The sequence below is a fragment of the Macadamia integrifolia genome, chromosome 7 (assembly GCF_013358625.1).
Source record: "Macadamia integrifolia cultivar HAES 741 chromosome 7, SCU_Mint_v3, whole genome shotgun sequence".
Classification (NCBI taxonomy): Eukaryota; Viridiplantae; Streptophyta; class Magnoliopsida; order Proteales; family Proteaceae; genus Macadamia; species Macadamia integrifolia.
Window position 1 is genome coordinate 33459839 of NC_056563.1, and position 18407 is coordinate 33478245.

An 18407-nucleotide genomic window follows, 5' to 3' on the forward strand; every position below is an offset into this window, starting at 1 on the left:
GGGGGTGCAACGCGGACACGCTGGGCCAGATTTTTGCTAACCACAACCCAGCCCAACCTCAAGCGAGGAAATCTCAACCCTATCTGGTTATCCAGGCTCAATCCAAACCGGCCTCGCTCGTCTCGAAACAACTTCAGGCTGGGAAATCTAAATCTATCTGGTCAACCATGTTCCTTTTAGCATAAGGGGCTATCCATCAATTCGACCTGACTACCGGTATCAAATCTAGGGGTGTTAATTGGTCTGGCCAAGCCGGTCTTTGTAAGGCCTAGCTTGGATCAAATCCTCATACAAGAATGCTTCTCGTACGGTGTTTGATCTACACTTGGACTCTACTCAAAATAAAAATCAATGAAAAGAAGAAAGAGATTAAATGGAGTTCAAGTGTAAATCAAACACCGTACGAGAATCATTCTTGTAAGAGGAATTGATCCGCACTCTAGCAGCGCCTAGCAAGACTATACCTTGGACTGTGAGTTATCTATTTAAAGAATGAGTTGATCTCAATCGAGTTCTGGGCTTTAACCGATCTTCTCCTAATCAGACTATAATCGAGTCTCAAACGGGACAATGTATTAATAAAACCTTAAACGACTTTTAATTGTCTTAGATTTAAGATACTTTAATATATTTTATTAAATCATCAACAATTTAGAAAAGATATTATACTTAATTACATTAAATAATTAATGAATGGTCAAACTAAACATGTTGGGCTGAGTCGGACTTGCATGCAAGTTGAACCAGTCAGGCGCCTGTCAAGCTTAGCCCTTACACCGTGTATTATCTTGTTTATAAACGGGCCTGAGCCTGACACGTTTAATAATCAGCACAGGCTGGATCAATTTTTAAATGGTCGGGCTGATCGGTCTAACTGGTGCGGGCTTGGGATTGACAGTCCTAATAAAATCCTTGGATACGGATTAATTGGTGCTGCAGTGGCCAGGGGTAAACGGTTATGCAACTCGAGCAGGCTGGACCAGATTTTTGCAAACCACAACCCTGCAAACCACAACCCAGCCCAAGCCTGGCCTCAGGGTGTGAGACAGTAACCATAGCCTTGTCATCCAGACTCAATCCAACCAGGACCGACCCAAATATGATAGCCAAAAAATTAGATATGGCCCTGAAGATGGTAGTATTTGTTACATGGCATTGCTATACACGAACTCCATATTTTCATCCGTAATATTATACATTTAGATAGACAACATAATCACAAGTAAATCCAGCACAGGCGAGGTGGTGAACCCAATGGTTCATAATTGTCCAAGCCCTAGTGCCCTACTTGAGCTTGGGCTAACCCCATAGGCTAAAAATCCCAACGTAACCTGAAAAACAGTCAAATGGCCCTCAAAGCTGTTAGGATTATTTGGACTAGGTTGCACCCCAGTTGCTATAGAGGCAAAGATAGCTTAGCTGTTTTTGTCATTTGTGAACCTTTAACTTCTGTTCAAGAATTTAACCCCACCCACCCCACCTTAAAAAAATAAAAAATAAAAATCTGTTCAAGGATCGTGTTTCTCTTCACCCACAGTGAAGAAAACTTTTCTACTAAACTTTAGCTTGCAGTTCTAGGATGTGTTTGATATCCCTACATTTATTGTAGGTCGACAATGAGAAGTGACACTGTGCAAGTCGAAAATAAAGTCAAGAGGAAAAATTTTCAAAATAGAAGAAAAGGATGGCCAAGACAGTAAAGGCAAGATCTCATGACCCACAATTCTTATGGCAAACACATAAACACAGACTTTGATAGAGTGTGACTATGTAAAAAGTCTTAAATGGCCAATTACAAATTAATTTGTGGAGTTTAGTTGAGGATGTTGACTTATCTTTCGCTTTGTCTTGGCATATGGATATATTTCTTCAACTTCCGACCCCAATTATAGGTTCCTCTTTAAGTTATTAACATTACAACTATAGATACAATATGTGGTATTATACAGTCAAAAAAGTGTAAAAACTGAAAACAGTTTCAGTTTTAAAAGCAACATTCTTTTATAAATATTTTTGCTACATTAAACTTACAAGAGATTATCACTTGATGAGAATGCATCTTATTGGTGATCCCTCAGCACCACGTAACCTTAAAGGTAAGCAATGGACAGAATATATTCCAGGGTTGATGTCATCCAATTTTAGGCCTTCGACAAGAATGACTTCCTGAAGCATTTCAACAGTATAATCAGCTGCAATATTTATGATTTAAGAAACAATATCCACAGACATTTACTGCAAGAAGCAAAACATGCAATTGAGGTGATTCTGTTTAATAAATAGAAGTTCCAACAGAACTTCCCAACTTTATTATAGGAGAGGGGGAATAAAGCCATGAAGGGAGAAACAAAAAGGAAAGAAAAAACAAGGATTTTGAAGAATCAACACTTCATGATATACAGATTTCATGGTCTTATTAAAAAAAAAAAAAGAAGAAGTAATAACTGGCTAAAGCTCATAAATGCAGCAAGTTGAGATTTTGTGAGGGTTTAAAGAATCTTTCTTCGGGAAATGTAATTCTACACAGAAGTTATGAAAGAGCAAGGCTAAATATTCACAAGAATAAAGCAATATGAACACTATGTTATTCTCAGCTTCATGCAAAGATAAAACTAATCAATTCCCAGTGGCCCATTTGGCTTCAAACTAGGGAAGAGACTCAATGTGACCAACAACTTACCTACAAGAGAGGTAAGGTTTAGAATAAAAAAGAAATTCTATGCATGGCTCCACAGAATTAAATAAAGAATGCAATCAGAGTCTCTAGGGAGAATGTAGAAAGAGAGATCAAATTGATGCAGAGATGTTAGATGGTACACTAGTGTGACAAAAGTACGTGGTGATTCACATTAGACCAGTAGTTGGAATCAAATCTGTATCTTACCATCTTTTTGCACTAGCTATGGGTGAATCCACCATTCAAAAAACATTGAATCAGATAATCAATGTTACTTGTAGATGGAAAACTTTGATTACCAAATAGATAACTGCAAGCATGAAATTTTGATGGATTTTCAATCAGAGGTAGCAAGGACTCCACATTTTTATTTTCTTTGCAGACGACATAACTTTGATTGGTGAGACAATGAGGTTAAATGTAAAACTAAGACTTTGGAAGAATGCTTTCAAATCCAAAGATTTTAAAATAAGTCAGAATCAACATCTTCAGGGCAGCTCAAGAAAATATTGACCAAGAGATATGTTGGACAACTAAGAAACATGTCAGTAGATAAGTGATGTGAGATGGATGGTCTGCGAGACTACAGAAAATAAAACAAAGAGAAAAAGGCATAAAGAAGAAAGCTAGACAGGCGTCTAGGTAAGGGAGAGCCAACTGAGTCTGATATTGTGCAAAGGAGGCTAATTGTTACACCGATTTTCTCCGTTTCCCACACTACACCTGGAAGTGAATCCAACCTTCACTTGCTTTTTCTCATTTTTAAATGAGCAACCTGCTAATGTATTGACCACTAACCTTTACCATTGCCCTTTCTTTTTGTGGGGAGGTGGGGGGTGGGAGGGAATTTCCAACCTAAACCAGTAATTTATAAATTTACACGTTTCCCCAACTTTCTCCTCACTAGAGCACTAATGTAGTACTGTAATTGAATAAGCAGTACCAAAACAAGATCTATTCACAGAGAATAAAATCCAGATTAGGAGAATGAATAATAACAGCAAATCAAATGGTTAGAATGATCCCAAGCTCATACCGAGTTTACTAATCAATGATAAGAACATTTGCTGAAAATGCAAGACCAAACCTGTAACAAATACTAGACCTAACCTCGCAACAACATCTAAATAAAACAAACAAAACCTCAAAACTAACAAGTCAACCTTCCCAGATTAGGGTCAAACTCTAGGTATCAATCCCTCACAACAAGTATTAACACCCTTCAGAAGATGAAGAGAATGGTTTGCATCAAGCATGTTAATAATCCTAACAGAAGATTAGGTAACATTCGCAGAATTTCTATAAATACAGAGTACGTTTTAGCACCATTTTTATATTGTGCATGACTTTTATATTTACACAGTGTAAACCAAAATAAATAGCAACTCTGATCCTGCTGTAAGAAGCCAGTAGACAACCTCACCAGCAGACCAGCTTGCCTCATTGTTTACCTATTCATCAATACAATGCAACGCTTTAATTACTTTTAAAATAAATACCGATGCCAACACATACCAGTGCTATTTCTACTAAGCACCAAAAGAAGCAACAATTGGTGGAGCCTATACTGGACCAGTTAATGTACTTAGAATCTAAATTAATGAAACTTCATGCCAAGTCCAGAAAAACAAATTATGTTAGGTTAAGAAAATAACTGCATGTTCTACTTTCCTAAAAAAAAGATGCATGACATAAATATTATTCAAAATTTGAGAGAATAAATTCAAGAAAATCTCCAATTGCAAATGAAATTTAAGATAACATGTCAATAAAGATAGAAATTCCATACCCTTCCTTCTAGAAAAACAAGATGGGCAGGAACCAAATCGTCATAGGCAGCAACAGATAAGTAATCAATTCCTACATGTCACAACAAACAAATATAACAACATTGATTTTGCGGAAAAAAAAAAAAATGCAACACCAGAAACATAGTTTGGTAAGCCAATAGGGGGATTACATCAAGTGCTAGGACCAAATAACAAGATCAATCAATTGCTCAAAACTATGGGATTGTACTGTCCCATATCAGGATTGTCCTGGATTGATACAGATCTGCATCACGTGATCTTTCAAATCCAATACCAATCTTCGAATTCATGATCCACTTGTAGTGGTTAATTTTCTTTTATAATGGTTCCTATTCTAATTTAACGTTCAACAATTTCATTTACACTTTTCCTAATTTCAGATAAGTCTAGATATTGGGACACATGTTGACCGATTTCAAAAAAATATTTCCATTTCCACAAGGACCAAAATAATCATTGAAAGCAGAATTGAAATTAGAAAATGAGATTTCAAAATAAAATAAAATAACCGAACAAAAAATAGTACTCTTTTTTTTTTTTTTGGGGGGGTGCTTCTCTAGATATAGATAATAAATTACCTCATTTTGTCATTTCTTGATTGGGATGTAGTGAGTATAATGTAATAGCATCATTTTCATGTTAAGCACTACCATTAGGGAAACAAAGTATCTTTTTGTAACTACATAGCAATAAGAAACGTGAATTTTCATGCAATGAAATCTATCAAATGCAAAAAACATATTATATGCAAAGAAACTTTAAAAAAAAGGAGTCCTTGATTTGCTAGATCCTGCAAATGCTCTTCATCATTAAAAAAACAATCACTAACTATTTGTATCTTACCCACAAGCTTGATATCAGTGTTTTCTACCAGCCATTTGGCACCGTCCTTCATGAATCCAACATAGCTTGAGTCAAACTTCTTCCACATAAGTCGCCTGAAATTTGTTAGAATTAAACTTACTTGGATTTTTTTCAAATTAAAAATAATAATAAGAATAAGAATTAAATTTAGCATAGAAGATTACACCATATTAGAAATTGAACAATTGTTTAGTTGAGTTACCTATTACTTGAGCACAACACACTTAACCATCACAATGACAATAAGCAGTATTTATTCAGGAAATGATTTTGTTTAGGTTGGAAAGTGGAGGTTGTTTCCCTTTATAATTTAAAGTTGCATATTCAAATGATCATCTAATGTCATATACACCATTGCTTATTTGGCAAGGTTACCCTGCAGGGACACCCCTGCAGAGCAGAGGTAAGGAAGCCTTCTGCAAGGTAACATAGCATAAAGAAAAGTTAAAACAAGATTCAGAAAATAGTGATCTCCTATAAAACTAAATCATTAATTGGAATTTTTTACTGTCTCCATGTTTGTCATTGTATAGGACTAATAGCACAAAAGGCCAACAGTATGACAGACGTCTAAGGGTACCATACCAACTTCATGGCAGTACAAACAAAACATCCCAGTGATTGACAACATCCCAAATAATTCATTAAGTGTGGAGATAATGTATTTTATTCTTGAAAACATGAAACAGAAGTTTTGTCTGTTGAACTATACTCATTCAAGACTTAAACCAATAATTAAAGGAGCCGATGAAAACTTAATCTACCATTCCACTCAGAGATGATGTACCAAATTATAATAAACAAATTTTTTAGAGAAATAAATAAATCATGTAAAAAACTACATGCAGTCACAGTAAGTACAAAATAGAAGGTAGATTCCATTCATAAATCCGAGCATCGAGTTCATGAGTGGATCAACTCCAATAGTCCAACATCACAAGAAAGCATGTCAACACATATGGCCACCATTGTTGTGAAGGCAGTATTTCAAGCACTACCTAGTTTGACAGAGAAACAAATATATCACAATTTTTTTGAGATGGTCTACATTCTTTTTCTGATTGAGCAGCACATGTCAAGGCAATCCATCAGCACTAGAAAATAATCATCTAAACTTGGGATCTAACCAGTATTACCATAGAGTTGATTGTAATGGCAAGATTTTGGGCAAAGTGTATCATGAAATACCTGTCGGTGTTTGATGTTCTGAATAGAACACGACGAACTCCTCTAGGAATATTTAAAGATTTCATAACATCCGCTGCAAAAGGTGGAAACCATTGTCAACTACAAGAGCGAGGGTTTGACTAATTTTAGTATCTTAAATCTTTATGGATGCTGATATATCCAACTTTTAAACAGTATTCCGTCAACCCATGTAAGCCTTTCTAAACAATTACAATGATGTGCCATGCTGACTGAACAATAGTAGAGAAATTGGCTGATGATACAAGTGCTAGTAATGAAATGAAGAAGTTCATCTGAAATGGAACTTACCAGTTATGTTTTTATCTCTTGGAACATCGACTAACAGTGCAGGACCTGTTGAAACCAACAGACAAATTCTTCAGAGATGTCAAATAAAGGCATGAACATGACTAACAGAGCTGAAATTCTTCCCCCAAAATTAGGCTAAATAAGATAAACAAAAGGGCAATTGCATAAAAAAATGTAAAAAACAGGGCTAAAAGCCAAAATTAGACTCAGGAATCAGGTATACATGCACAGGAAAGAAAAAATCCGTAAGATTTAGCAACTATTTCCCATGAGGATTTCACATCTAAGACGCTTAACAGGTTGAGTTGAATTTGAATTGTTTCAGATTACACTTGTAAAGCCAGGCTTTGTTAAAGAACAAGTGATAAAATCTTCAATCTGATGTTTTTTAATTCATTACAGTACACAATAATAACTAGAGTGAGTATCCAACTATTTCCAAACTCTTCAGGATAAGCGAAGCATCATTTAACGAATGTAATTTAATCAAACATCTGTCTACGACAATCAAGGTAACGGATTATGAGCAGAGGGAATCATTATTGCATAAGAATGAAATGATACAAAATATACCATTGAGGACGGCGAGGTCGAGGGAGTCAATATCGAAACCAGCATCGAAGTAGTGGTCGAACATGTGACCGGGGGCATCGACATGGGTGCCGGTGTGGACGGGCAACTTCATCTCGGACATATTGGCGCGGGATCCATTCTTCATGCTCGAAGGGAGCCAAAGGACCTGGCCAACCCCCTCAGACGAATCAAAAGCAGGCATGTCCTCCCTGAAAGTGTGGGTGATGTCAAAAATCCTTCCGTCGTCAAATACCTCCCTCCGAGGAGGCACAAGATCTTGCCCATTCGAACTCACTCCGCACGATCGGTAACCAGAATCATCACCGTAGCCGGCCGGGTAGGCGTCGTTGGGATCTGAAGATGAGGCCAAAGATACGAGAGAAACTATCAGAAGATCGAAGCAGAGGAGCTGAAGCAAGAAATCTTTCATCTTCATCTTCAAGAGCAGCTACACAGCGTGGAAGTGCACTTGGAAAGGGCAGTGAAGTATGAAATTCGCGGGGAGTTATCAGAAATCCTTTTATTTTTCCTTTCCTTTAACGGTCTTACGGACGAACACGGAAGACAACGATCCGATCCATGGGCTGTTGCACGGGGATTTTACTCATGGTTCATGCCTCCGTCTGTAGTGGTATGAAAAAAGGCTCCGTCAGTCCGAACCATCGCCCTGAGTCCGAACAGAGCCTTTGCTGAGTTTTTAGCTTATGAGGTGGGTGAGGGTTGGGAAATTCAGGTCTAAGGCCGAGTTGGGCTAGGTCTGAGTTGAGATTTCAACCCAACTTGACCCAATCCAATCGAACATGATCTAACCAAACCAACTATGTATATTAGTTACATAATAATATAAATATATTAATAATTAAAAATAGATACTTATAAAAAAAGGGTTGTCAAAAGTGTTTCGCTTTTCACTATCTACATATATAATAAAACATTAGTCTTTAATCTCCGCAATCTACATATATAAGAATCCTTAGTCTTTGGCCTCTCTAACGTATCGGGATCAAGCAAACCAAGAAACCAATAGTACTAGGTTGGCTTGGGTTGGGCTAAGCCTAGTCCAATCAGGGCTGAGTTGGGTTGGGTTAACCCAAATAGGGTTGGACTTGGGCTGAGATAACCCAGCCCAACCTCATGGGTTGAATTAAGAGACCTTAGGGTTGGGCTTGGGTTTTAAAAAACCCAGCCCAACCCGGCCCATTGACACCCTCATTGTCTGAATGGGGCAATCTCTTAATACTTTCCTGGAAGCCTCAATCCTCATTATGAGAGCAGCCATTCTAAAACCTTGTTACTGATTAAAAGGGTAGTTCTTAGGCCAGATCATTTCCTGTACCATGATCTCCTGTAATTAGGAGTGTCAAAAACCTAGCCCAATCCTAAGGTCTTTTAATTCAACCCAAGCACAGCCCAGCCCTAGGTCAGGTTGGGATATCTCAATCCAGGCCCAACCATGTCGGGTTTTGCCCAACCCAATCCAGCCTTGATGAGCCCTGAATGGGTCGGGTTTAACCTAATCCAGTCCAACCCAATACTATCAGTTACTTGGTTGCTTGATCTTGATGCGTTACATAGGCCTAAGACCAAAGTTTTTGTATATGTGTAGATTGTGGAAAACAATAGACCTTTTTCTATAAATACCCATTAATAATTATTAGTGTATTTATATGATTATATATTTAATAAACATGGTTGGGTTGGATTGGGTTGGGTTGGGTTGAGACCTCAACCTAGACCCAACCCAACCCTGCATCGAGCTTGAAAATTCCAACCCTAACCCACCCTATGGGCTGAAATATCAGCCCAAGCCTTGTTCGGGCTCAGGGTGGGCTAGGGCTGATTTGGGTTGATCAGGCTTTTTTGACACCGATACTTGTAATAATCTCACAACATTCAAAGGGTGTAGAGGTCACCTATGGACTCGTAGGTTTTAGTGATTTAGATATTAATTTAGATTGTAATCGATACCGATTTCAAATGTTTCAAAGTAGCCTTTCCTAAGGTTTTTTGGGATTGAATTTTAAATATGGCCCAGATTCTCAGATTTTTTGGATTAATTCCAACTAATTCTGATCCGAATGCAATTTGTATTGATTGAATTGACTCGATTACGAGTATAAAGTCCTTGGATATAGATTAATTGGTACTAAAGTGGCCAGGAGCGAATGGGTATGCAAATCCAGCAGGCCGTGCCAGATTTTTGCAAACTCCAACCCAGCCCAAGGGGCAAGAATTCTTTGGAGTGACTGGGCCTAAAGGGCACGTAGGTGGTGAATCAGGTTGAAAGTGAAAGTCGCCAAAAACTGGTCTCGTCAGGTGAACCTCAGGCTGGGAAATTCCAACCCTAACTTAGTCATCCAGCTCAATCCAGCCCGGACCGGCCCAAATATGATAGCCAAACAAATTTAGATAACCTGAAAAAAAAAAAAAGAGGTGAAGAAAAATTTTCTCCAATGTTTTAAGGAATAAAACTAACTCATAATAATGGAAAATGACTCGATTTTCCACGCCCATGGTCAAGGGAGAATGACCGGATGGATATGAAAAATAATGAGAAATAACTATTTGACTTTGACTAGTTGTAGGAATATGATATGATGAAGAAAAAATTTATAATATAAATGCTACCTTCGAGGGTAGCAATCTCCAACCAAAAGAAGATGAGATAATTGATTTGATTTATGCCTTTTCTTCCTTGACCAGATTACTTATATAGGTCTTCCTACTATATTCATTGATAAAATGATTCTCACCAAATCATTCTCTAACAATCTACCATGACGTTTAACAGAGTTCCCTCTTGCAAATGCATCCTCATGCCACATAATCCCTTAATAGTGATGATCGTTTTCTATTCCTCAGTGTGCGTCATGGCTCAGTTGGAGAGACTCTTTCCATGTCATCAATAGAGGTGCTTGTGGGCTCTTCATGTGGCTGAGTTATATAATAATAAAAACCATAGAGAGTGGATGAACCCTACTTCAAGTAAAGGAATACTTTTGCCTAACTGAAAAGGTTGAGGGAACAAAAGGCGCACAAAACAGGAAAATAATCCTCTGTTTTTCTCATCCCTGTTTTTCCTTGTTTTGATACCTGCAGAACACGATGATCCCACAAAACACCTTAAAATAAAAAAGAAGAAGAAGAAGTAAAGTAAGTTGCTGAAAGTCTAATAAAATTACCAAAATGAAGATGAATATAAATTACCAAAATGTAGATGAATATAAATTACCAAATGACACTTTTTGTAAATTTTCACTTTCTTTACTCATTTTGAACTGAAATTATACTAATGATATGCTCACCTTGTTTCTACTTTCTATCACATATATTTGGTAAATAGTGATGTGTTATATTTCACTACACATACCGATGTTTAAAAAAATATATATTTTTATTATTACCAAATTAATGGGTAGAAAGTATATTATATATGAACTAAGTTAGGCTCAACCAAAGGGCACAACCCTGACCCCAAATCTAGCCGAACCTTAAGCCTAGATTCTAACCTTAACCTAGACTATACCTTGACAGCCCAACCCATGCCTGAAATTTTTCTGATAGACTAACCTCGCACGTCTAGGATCTGTTTGGTATGCATTCTATGTCAATAATGGATTATGCTATTATAATTTTTATTATTTTTATCATCTCAAAATGCTTTATCAACCTAGAATCCTACCAAACTCAGCCCTAATTTGCAACATATGAAAAAGAAAACTTAGTGATTAAAAACGCAAGGGAAGAAGATGTAGATGATAGACCTGGGCTATCTTTTCCTAATACCAAATGTGGGTGCTTTCCATATGGGCCCTGCAGTTATTGGACTGGGTCCCATGTTATTCAACCTACTCACAGAAACAGGAAAAGTGCAAGCCAATTTCATGGGTCTCCTCCCTCCCTCACCACTGACGGAGTAGGAGCAGCAACTTTAGTTCAGGTGGTCGAAGAGGAGTAGTCTACACCATTTCCGTGGCGCTGACGTGCCAGCCCAAGCCCTTTTTTCCATGATGACCCCTCTCTCTCTCTCGTCTCGAGTATGGAGTATCGACACGAGTGCAGGACATGCGTGGAGCTGATGTGTCCATCGATTAACGATCTTAAGTTGAATTGGCAGCCCAATCGTCGTTCTTATCAACCGGTTGTCATCAGTCATCACTACTATCAAAGAAAAGATTAGGAAAATAATTAATTAATAGGATAATTACAATTACGTACACATTAAACAAATACATTGAAACAATTACAAATATTGAAAGGGAAAAAATAAAAAGGGAAAAGAGTTCTCTGCCTAAGAGCGTGGCTTTATATAAGCATGTGGGCCAATCTGAGTTCATGTGGAAGCATCAACAAGGTGATCATTTCCACTTTTTATGGGGGTGGAGTGGTCATTTCGCCCCTTTTTCCCTTTGTGTTTGGGTGCAACCCCTATATTCGTGAGTAGAATCCATTTTTCCATACATCAGAATCTCATTCTTAGGTTACATTTGGAAACGATGTTTCATGTCAAAAATAGAAATTTCAGTTTCTGTGTCAAAATACTTTTTTTTTTTTTTAAACAAAACTGGAACAACAAAACACACCATAAATGCACCAAATGCTTTATTTCGTTTTTTCATTCTCATAGAACAAAAAAACTCCAAAAACGTTTTTCTAGAATGTTACTAAATGCAGCCTTAGTTTTAAATTGTTTGCCACACACCCAAATGACCCATATGTTACCATTAATCATGGAGTACTGATTGATTATGATTGTGCTTTTGATTTGTTTGTTAGTTTTTTTTTTTTTTCCATCACTCTCCTAGTAAAAAAATTCAATCAAGAATGAAACTCCACTTAGCCATTGTGAAGGGTGAACATGATATATTTTCATAGGAAAAAGGTTTTCTAAGCCTCAAGAATAAGATACACTAGCACTTCAATGTCTTTTCTCTTGTACCAAAAGAAAAGAAAAGAAAATAGAGAGAGAGAGAAATAGAGAAAGAGAAAAATTAAATGATATTTTGTTGAATCTCATTGTTGCTCAAAGAATACGCTCTTTATTCTTGTCAATTTGAATTCTATTGGCACAAACTTTGGTTGTGGTTATTTCGTGCTGAGATTCATTATATCGCTCTTCTATATTCGTTTCATTGGATTATCAAGCTGGTTTGTGATAAGAGTATTGATATTTGATACCCTACCCTCGAAAAAAAAAAAAGATGGGTTAAGCAAAAGCAGCAAGTTGACGAGGAATATTATGTGAAAATTTTGTCATACTTTACGCTACACTTATTTTTTTGAGGAAATAGTATATAATTCAGATTCCTCGTACGCATGAAAGTTTCCAAGAGAATTACTGAGATTTCTATGGTTTTTATTAAAAATGAAAAAGAGAAAAAGAGAAAAGAGAGAGATTCCTATGGCAAATAGTACGACATATTGATGCCTGAATGATTCCAATCCAACGCCTCACAAATCTATTACTTTGTATATGAATAGAACGATACTCTCACTAGTAAAGGTGCCAATTTAGAATTGGAATAAAATCCGATTGTTTGGAACTAAAAAAAAAAGCATGGTTTCTATTTTGAAAAGTGAAATTTCACCTAATACTGTTTAGATTAAAAACTAAAACCGAACTAAGCGTCTTTGTTGAATTGTGTGAGCCAAAATATTATGGGTTTCTTAATTGAGTTGGTAAAAGTGGTTAAAAGGTTTCACATTTGATAATTAGGACTCTCGCATGGTTAAAATTTCATTCCCTACTTTATTTGTTTCAACAATTTTTTCACTTACATTGAATTTGAACCAAATTAAACTATATACAAACCTAATAAAACTGAAACGGATTTAATTTTGATTTGTAGATATCGTATCATAAACCAAACTAGGCTCCCCTCGCTTAAAACTTAGTACAATGATAGAAAGAAATGCACATTCACATTTTGCTTACTCTAAGGAAAAGTTCTTTTTCAAGGTATTCCCAATGAAAACAGGGATCATCTTGACCTATCATTTGTTCAATTTGATCAACATGAAATATAGTTAATTCTCTTTCTATCATGTTCCTATCGACACTGAATTTACCTTTAAATAAAAAAATTGAAATCAATCCCAATTGACACCTTTAGGTAAAGGAAGAGGAAAGGGGAGAGAAGGGAGTGATTATTCTCTGCAATGAGTGCGGTGGTGAGATAAACATCCGAATATGCATTTCGAGATCCTTTCAACTATCCAATACTCACCGCACCATCACACACAATGCAGAGGTTGTTTCTATGGGGAGAGGGGACCGTAAAAGGGGACTCTTTTTGGAAAGAACAAAAAAATAAATCGGAAGGAATACAAAAGGAAGAAACGAAGGAAAGAAGCGAAATAAAGATGGCTTCTCTCATGTTCCACTTCACAGTCCAGAGTGCGGGGTATGTCTAACGTCACGTGTTTATTTTGGATGCCAAATCATTTCATCAAATCTAACCTAATAATGGTTTTGGAGTCCGGGAAAATCCCTATAAATGGGGAGTACTCGTAGAAGGGTGACCTCGTAGAGAAGTTACCAATTACCAGTTACCACCTCCACACAAAGCGATCTTCCGGCACTTTCGAGAGGGAAAGAGATGGGTGCGTGGGCTATAGCAGTGCACGGAGGAGCTGGTGTGGACCCAAATCTCCCATCGGAGAGGCAAGAGGAGGCCAAGAAACTCCTCACTCACTGCCTCAATCTCGGCATCACTGCTCTTCGCTCTTCCCTCTCCGCCATCGATGTCGTCGAACTCGTTGTACGTCTCTTTCTTTTCTTAATTCCTTCTTCTTCAATCTCTTTCTCTGTATTTTCTCACATCCTGTGTACACAGGTGCGAGAACTGGAAACAGATCCGATATTCAATTCGGGACGTGGATCGGCGTTAACGGAGAAAGGGACGGTAGAGATGGAGGCGAGCATTATGGATGGGACCAAGAGGAGATGCGGGGCGGTGTCGGGGTTAACCACCGTCAAGAATCCGGTATCGCTGGCACGCCTGGTGATGGACAAGTCACCTCATTCTTATCTGGCCTTCTCCGGTGCCGAGGAATTCGCAAGGAAACAAGTAATACCCTAATACCTAATACTCACTTTCCTTACCTAGTAACGAAACAGAACTCCTCCTTCTTAGGAGAAGGAAGAGGAATTGACTTGCCTAACTGTTAGTTAACTCTTCCTTTTAAGGTTTTCTACATAGTCACGCAAGTGGATTCCGCCATTCTTAGTTGAAAGTGTTTGAATCTCTGCAGGGTGTAGAACTGGTTGATAATGATTTCTTCATCACGGAAGAAAACGTTGGGATGTTGAAATTGGCTAAGGAGGCTAATGCAATCGTGGTATGTGAACGGAGCAATTTTCCTTTCCTTTTTTTCCTTTTCCTTTTTGTTTTTTTTTTCTCAAGAGACGGCATATATAGCACGCGTTTAGAAGGCGACAAAGATTGGGATACTGTTTTGTTGTTAATGGATGCAACCCCAAGTAATTGGCTATGAAATCATTGGTTCGTTTTATATAGCCACAGTCCCACCTTTGTGAAAAATAAAAAATCTAGCTACTGTTGATACTTGAGCGTCTGCTCTCATTGACCCAGTTAGTACAGGGGTTAATGAAGAGATAGGATCTGTTATTTGTACGATCACATGGTTGTGCGAGTTAACATCTAACACATGTCCTTCACTCTTTCCTTCTACCATTACAAAGATAAAAACAGTTATATTTAGAAACAAAAGGGATAGATGTTGGATACTGATTCATACGGTGAAAACCCAATGGCTCACGTGATACTACTGAGCTGTATTATCACGTGTTTTATAACCCTAGATCCAAATCAGATCGGTTTTTGGATAATTCACATTGGATCCTTTTTACATAAACAATCTTCTTTAAGCTCGAGTTTGGTGGTTAAGAATATATAAGAAAAAAAAAATATAAAAATTATACTATTTTCTTGATTTGAGAAATTCTCATTGTGTTTTGATATGTATGAAAGTAAGAAAAGATTTTTTTTTTTCTTTTAATTTCAAAATTCACCTCGTGAATGGTAAAGTTTTCTTTTTGCGGTCAAAAAAGTTCGGCCTAAAATACAAGGAATAAAAAATAATAAAAAAAAAATTCTTTTCTTTTCTTCTAATTATAGCAAAATATATATATAATTTTTTTTTTCCTTCTCTTATCTATCAAACATTGCCCTGAGAAAAGAATCAGGGAGTCAGGACTTTCCGTTATAGAATCTTTTGTTTGGATCATTAGATTTTGTACTGTCAACCTTTTTCTTCCTATATTTTTGGTTTTGGCTTTTAGTTGCCAAAGTCTACTGCAGCTACCTTTATTGGGATATTTATTCCTTTGTGGATCCTTGTTGTTGCAACAGTTTGATTACAGGATCCCAGTCGTAGGATTAGGACTAGAAACATGCAGTGTGGGCGCAGGTGCGATGGAGAGCAATTTGCAAATGAATGGGCTACCAATCAGGGTGTACGCACCGGAGACGGTTGGGTGTGTGGTGGTGGACGGCCACGGGAGGTGTGCGGCGGCCACCTCCACCGGAGGGCTGATGAACAAGATGAGCGGCCGCATCGGAGATTCACCCTTGATCGGTTCCGGAACCTATGCCTGTGACCTCTGCGCGGTGTCTTGCACGGGAGAAGGCGAAGCCATCATACGTGGGACCTTGGCAAGGGATGTGGCTGCGGTGATGGAGTACAAGGGTTTCCCTCTACAGGAGGCAGTGGACTATGTTGTTAAGAAGAGGTTGGACGAGGGAAAGGCCGGCATGATCGCGGTATCGAATAAAGGGGAGGTTGCTGTCGGATTCAACACTACCGGTATGTTTAGGGGCTGCGCCACCGAGGATGGTTTCATGGAGGTTGCCGTGTGGAATTAATTAGTTGTGCTCTACTGGTGATATATCCCTAATCTTTTGTCTTAATTATTCCTAAGAAATTTACCTACTAGTGGTTTATTAGGAATAAAGCCAAAAGAAAAAAAAAAAGGTATTAGCCTTACCGCCATAGGGCATGTCTCTCAATCTCTTTCTTATAAAGAAACCATGAATGGTAGAATTATGGAATCTCAGAGTTTCTCTCTCCCCCTTCCCTTCAATTCTTATTTGTGTAAGAGAACTCTCTACAGCAATGGTAGAGATGATCGTAAGTGGATCAGGTTCTCATATGAGAACCATTCTCATACGGATTCTATCTTTGGGGGTCAGTCTCGTACGAGAATTGACATGAGAACCTGGTTCACTCTCAAGATGATCCAAGTCCGTCGATAATATAGTTTTTGGAAGAAAAGTGTTAGACACCCGATTTGACTAGTAAAATGATTTTTATTATTATTTGGCTATAACCATATACATATGCTAGAAACTAAAATACAACAATGGAATACAAGAGTGTGTCTCTCTCCTTTTCCTTAAAAAAGAAAGACAACGAAGTTTGCATCTTCTTACATCTGAACCAATTTAGCACATAGCAATCATATCTACAAAATGTGAAAAGAAAATAGTAAGAGCACACTCTCCTCTTTAAAATGTTATTGCATGATTTAGTAGGTAAGACGTTATTGAGTATGATACTGGTGATCGGTGTCGATATCGTTAGCCTCAGATCTCAATATATACCATGCCAATACCATATCAGTGAAACTTATGAACCAAGGGTAGAATAGGCAAAAAACCCCAATTTTTTAAAGAGAAATTAGGGCTAAAGTTGTCCAATATAGGTCAATATGCATTGATATCGTATCAATTTTGAAGGTGACCTATACCCTTCACGAAAACCATGATATGAAAGTTGATAAAGAATCACCTGATAGTCTTCTTTCGTGTCAGCCTTTTGGTTTGGAGTCCTCAGTTCCTGCATCTTTAAAGCTGTGCATTTCATCAAGAAATGGAAACACTTGTAGGAAATAGAACCTAAAACGATGTAGAAAACAAATGGTAATCTTAATCAACAATTGCATTACAAACACAATGACTTACGTGGTTTGGCATGATTGCATGTCTATGTCCATGGTGAGATGAAATTTTGCTTCACTATGAAATTTTGCTTCACTATCAATGCAGAATAGGATTATAGTCTCTCTCTCTCTCTCTCTCTCTCTCTCTCTCATATTGCTTACAGAAAAAGAAACATCGCTACAAATATATAAAGAACCCTATACAAGAAATTTATCGAAATACCCATATAGCCCATTTCACAAGCAAAGATAATATAGTATAGTATAGAAATTATAGAATATAAAACAGATTATTCTTCTTCTTGTGTTTCCCGATTAAAGTAAAGGAAGGTTTAATAACGTTGAGAGATCAATTTCTTGATCTTGGCTTGCGAAATAAGCTTGCAAGAAGAATATAAAATATACGACCATCTCCATATTAAAGCATCATAAATCACAAGGATTAAATCTAGAGAGAGAGAGAGAGAGAAACCTGGTTTGAAGCGCCATTCAATACCCAAAAATCATTGTCGTTGCCCATCAAATGCATTCATTTGCCTCCTCCTTCCTCATCCTGTCTTTCTCTCTCTAGATAGACCAGACGGGAAGAATGAAGAAAGAGTGGCAGATGGGTGCATTGATGGGTGTGGAGAAAGGGGAGCTACGAAATCATCTGTTATGAAAACAGATTTCTTACCTTAAGAGGGAGGGGGGGTAGAGGAAGGTCCATCTCGGGAGGAATTTTTATTGCAGATTCGATCGCTTAAGGCAGTTTTGAGGTGAGTTGGCAGGTCTAGTAATTTTTTTTTAAAAGAGTTAACACTAATATTATTCAGTTAGCTTGGCCATCAAGATTTAGGACCACACTTAAATTCATCTTTGTTACCCATCAAATGCACTCATTTGCCTCCTCTCTCTCTCTCTCTCTCTCTCTCTCTCTCTCTCTCTATAGATCGACACTGAGGGAGACTGGAAGAATGAAGAAAGAGTGGGCAGATGGGTGCATTGATGGGTGTGGGGATCTATGGTTACAAATTAGAAA

General features: G+C 37.6%; 2 protein-coding genes across 2 annotated transcripts; one reads left to right on the top strand and one right to left on the bottom strand.

The window, feature by feature from the left end:
• Positions 1–1842: 1842 nt before the first annotated feature.
• On the bottom strand, positions 1843–8098 carry LOC122083470 (cyclase-like protein 2). Its single transcript, XM_042651289.1, has 6 exons — positions 7423–8098; positions 6850–6894; positions 6541–6613; positions 5332–5426; positions 4467–4537; positions 1843–2166 (listed from the first exon to the last, which is right to left on the bottom strand). The coding sequence occupies exons 1-6, from the start codon at positions 7856–7858 to the stop codon at positions 2041–2043; spliced, it is 846 nt and encodes a 281-aa protein (XP_042507223.1). The 5' UTR covers positions 7859–8098; the 3' UTR covers positions 1843–2040.
• Positions 8099–13954: 5856 nt separating this feature from the next.
• On the top strand, positions 13955–16496 carry LOC122083905 (probable isoaspartyl peptidase/L-asparaginase 2). Its single transcript, XM_042651837.1, has 4 exons — positions 13955–14183; positions 14259–14492; positions 14677–14763; positions 15798–16496. The coding sequence occupies exons 1-4, from the start codon at positions 14022–14024 to the stop codon at positions 16308–16310; spliced, it is 996 nt and encodes a 331-aa protein (XP_042507771.1). The 5' UTR covers positions 13955–14021; the 3' UTR covers positions 16311–16496.
• The last annotated feature ends 1911 nt before the right edge of the window (positions 16497–18407 follow it).

Excerpts from the sequence above, each read along its gene's own strand:
- LOC122083470 (XM_042651289.1), bottom strand. The coding sequence starts at position 7,858 with ATGAAGATGAAAGATTTCTTGCTTCAGCTCCTCTGCTTCGATCTTCTG. Across the intron at positions 5,427-6,540 it reads AGAACATCAAACACCGACAG|GCGACTTATGTGGAAGAAGT; the intron begins GTATTTCATGAT and ends AACAAATTTCAG. Across the intron at positions 2,167-4,466 it reads TTGTTTTTCTAGAAGGAAGG|GAAGTCATTCTTGTCGAAGG; the intron begins GTATGGAATTTC and ends GAAATGCTTCAG.
- LOC122083905 (XM_042651837.1), top strand. The coding sequence starts at position 14,022 with ATGGGTGCGTGGGCTATAGCAGTGCACGGAGGAGCTGGTGTGGACCCA. Across the intron at positions 14,184-14,258 it reads TCGATGTCGTCGAACTCGTT|GTGCGAGAACTGGAAACAGA; the intron begins GTACGTCTCTTT and ends CTGTGTACACAG. Across the intron at positions 14,493-14,676 it reads AGGAATTCGCAAGGAAACAA|GGTGTAGAACTGGTTGATAA; the intron begins GTAATACCCTAA and ends GAATCTCTGCAG.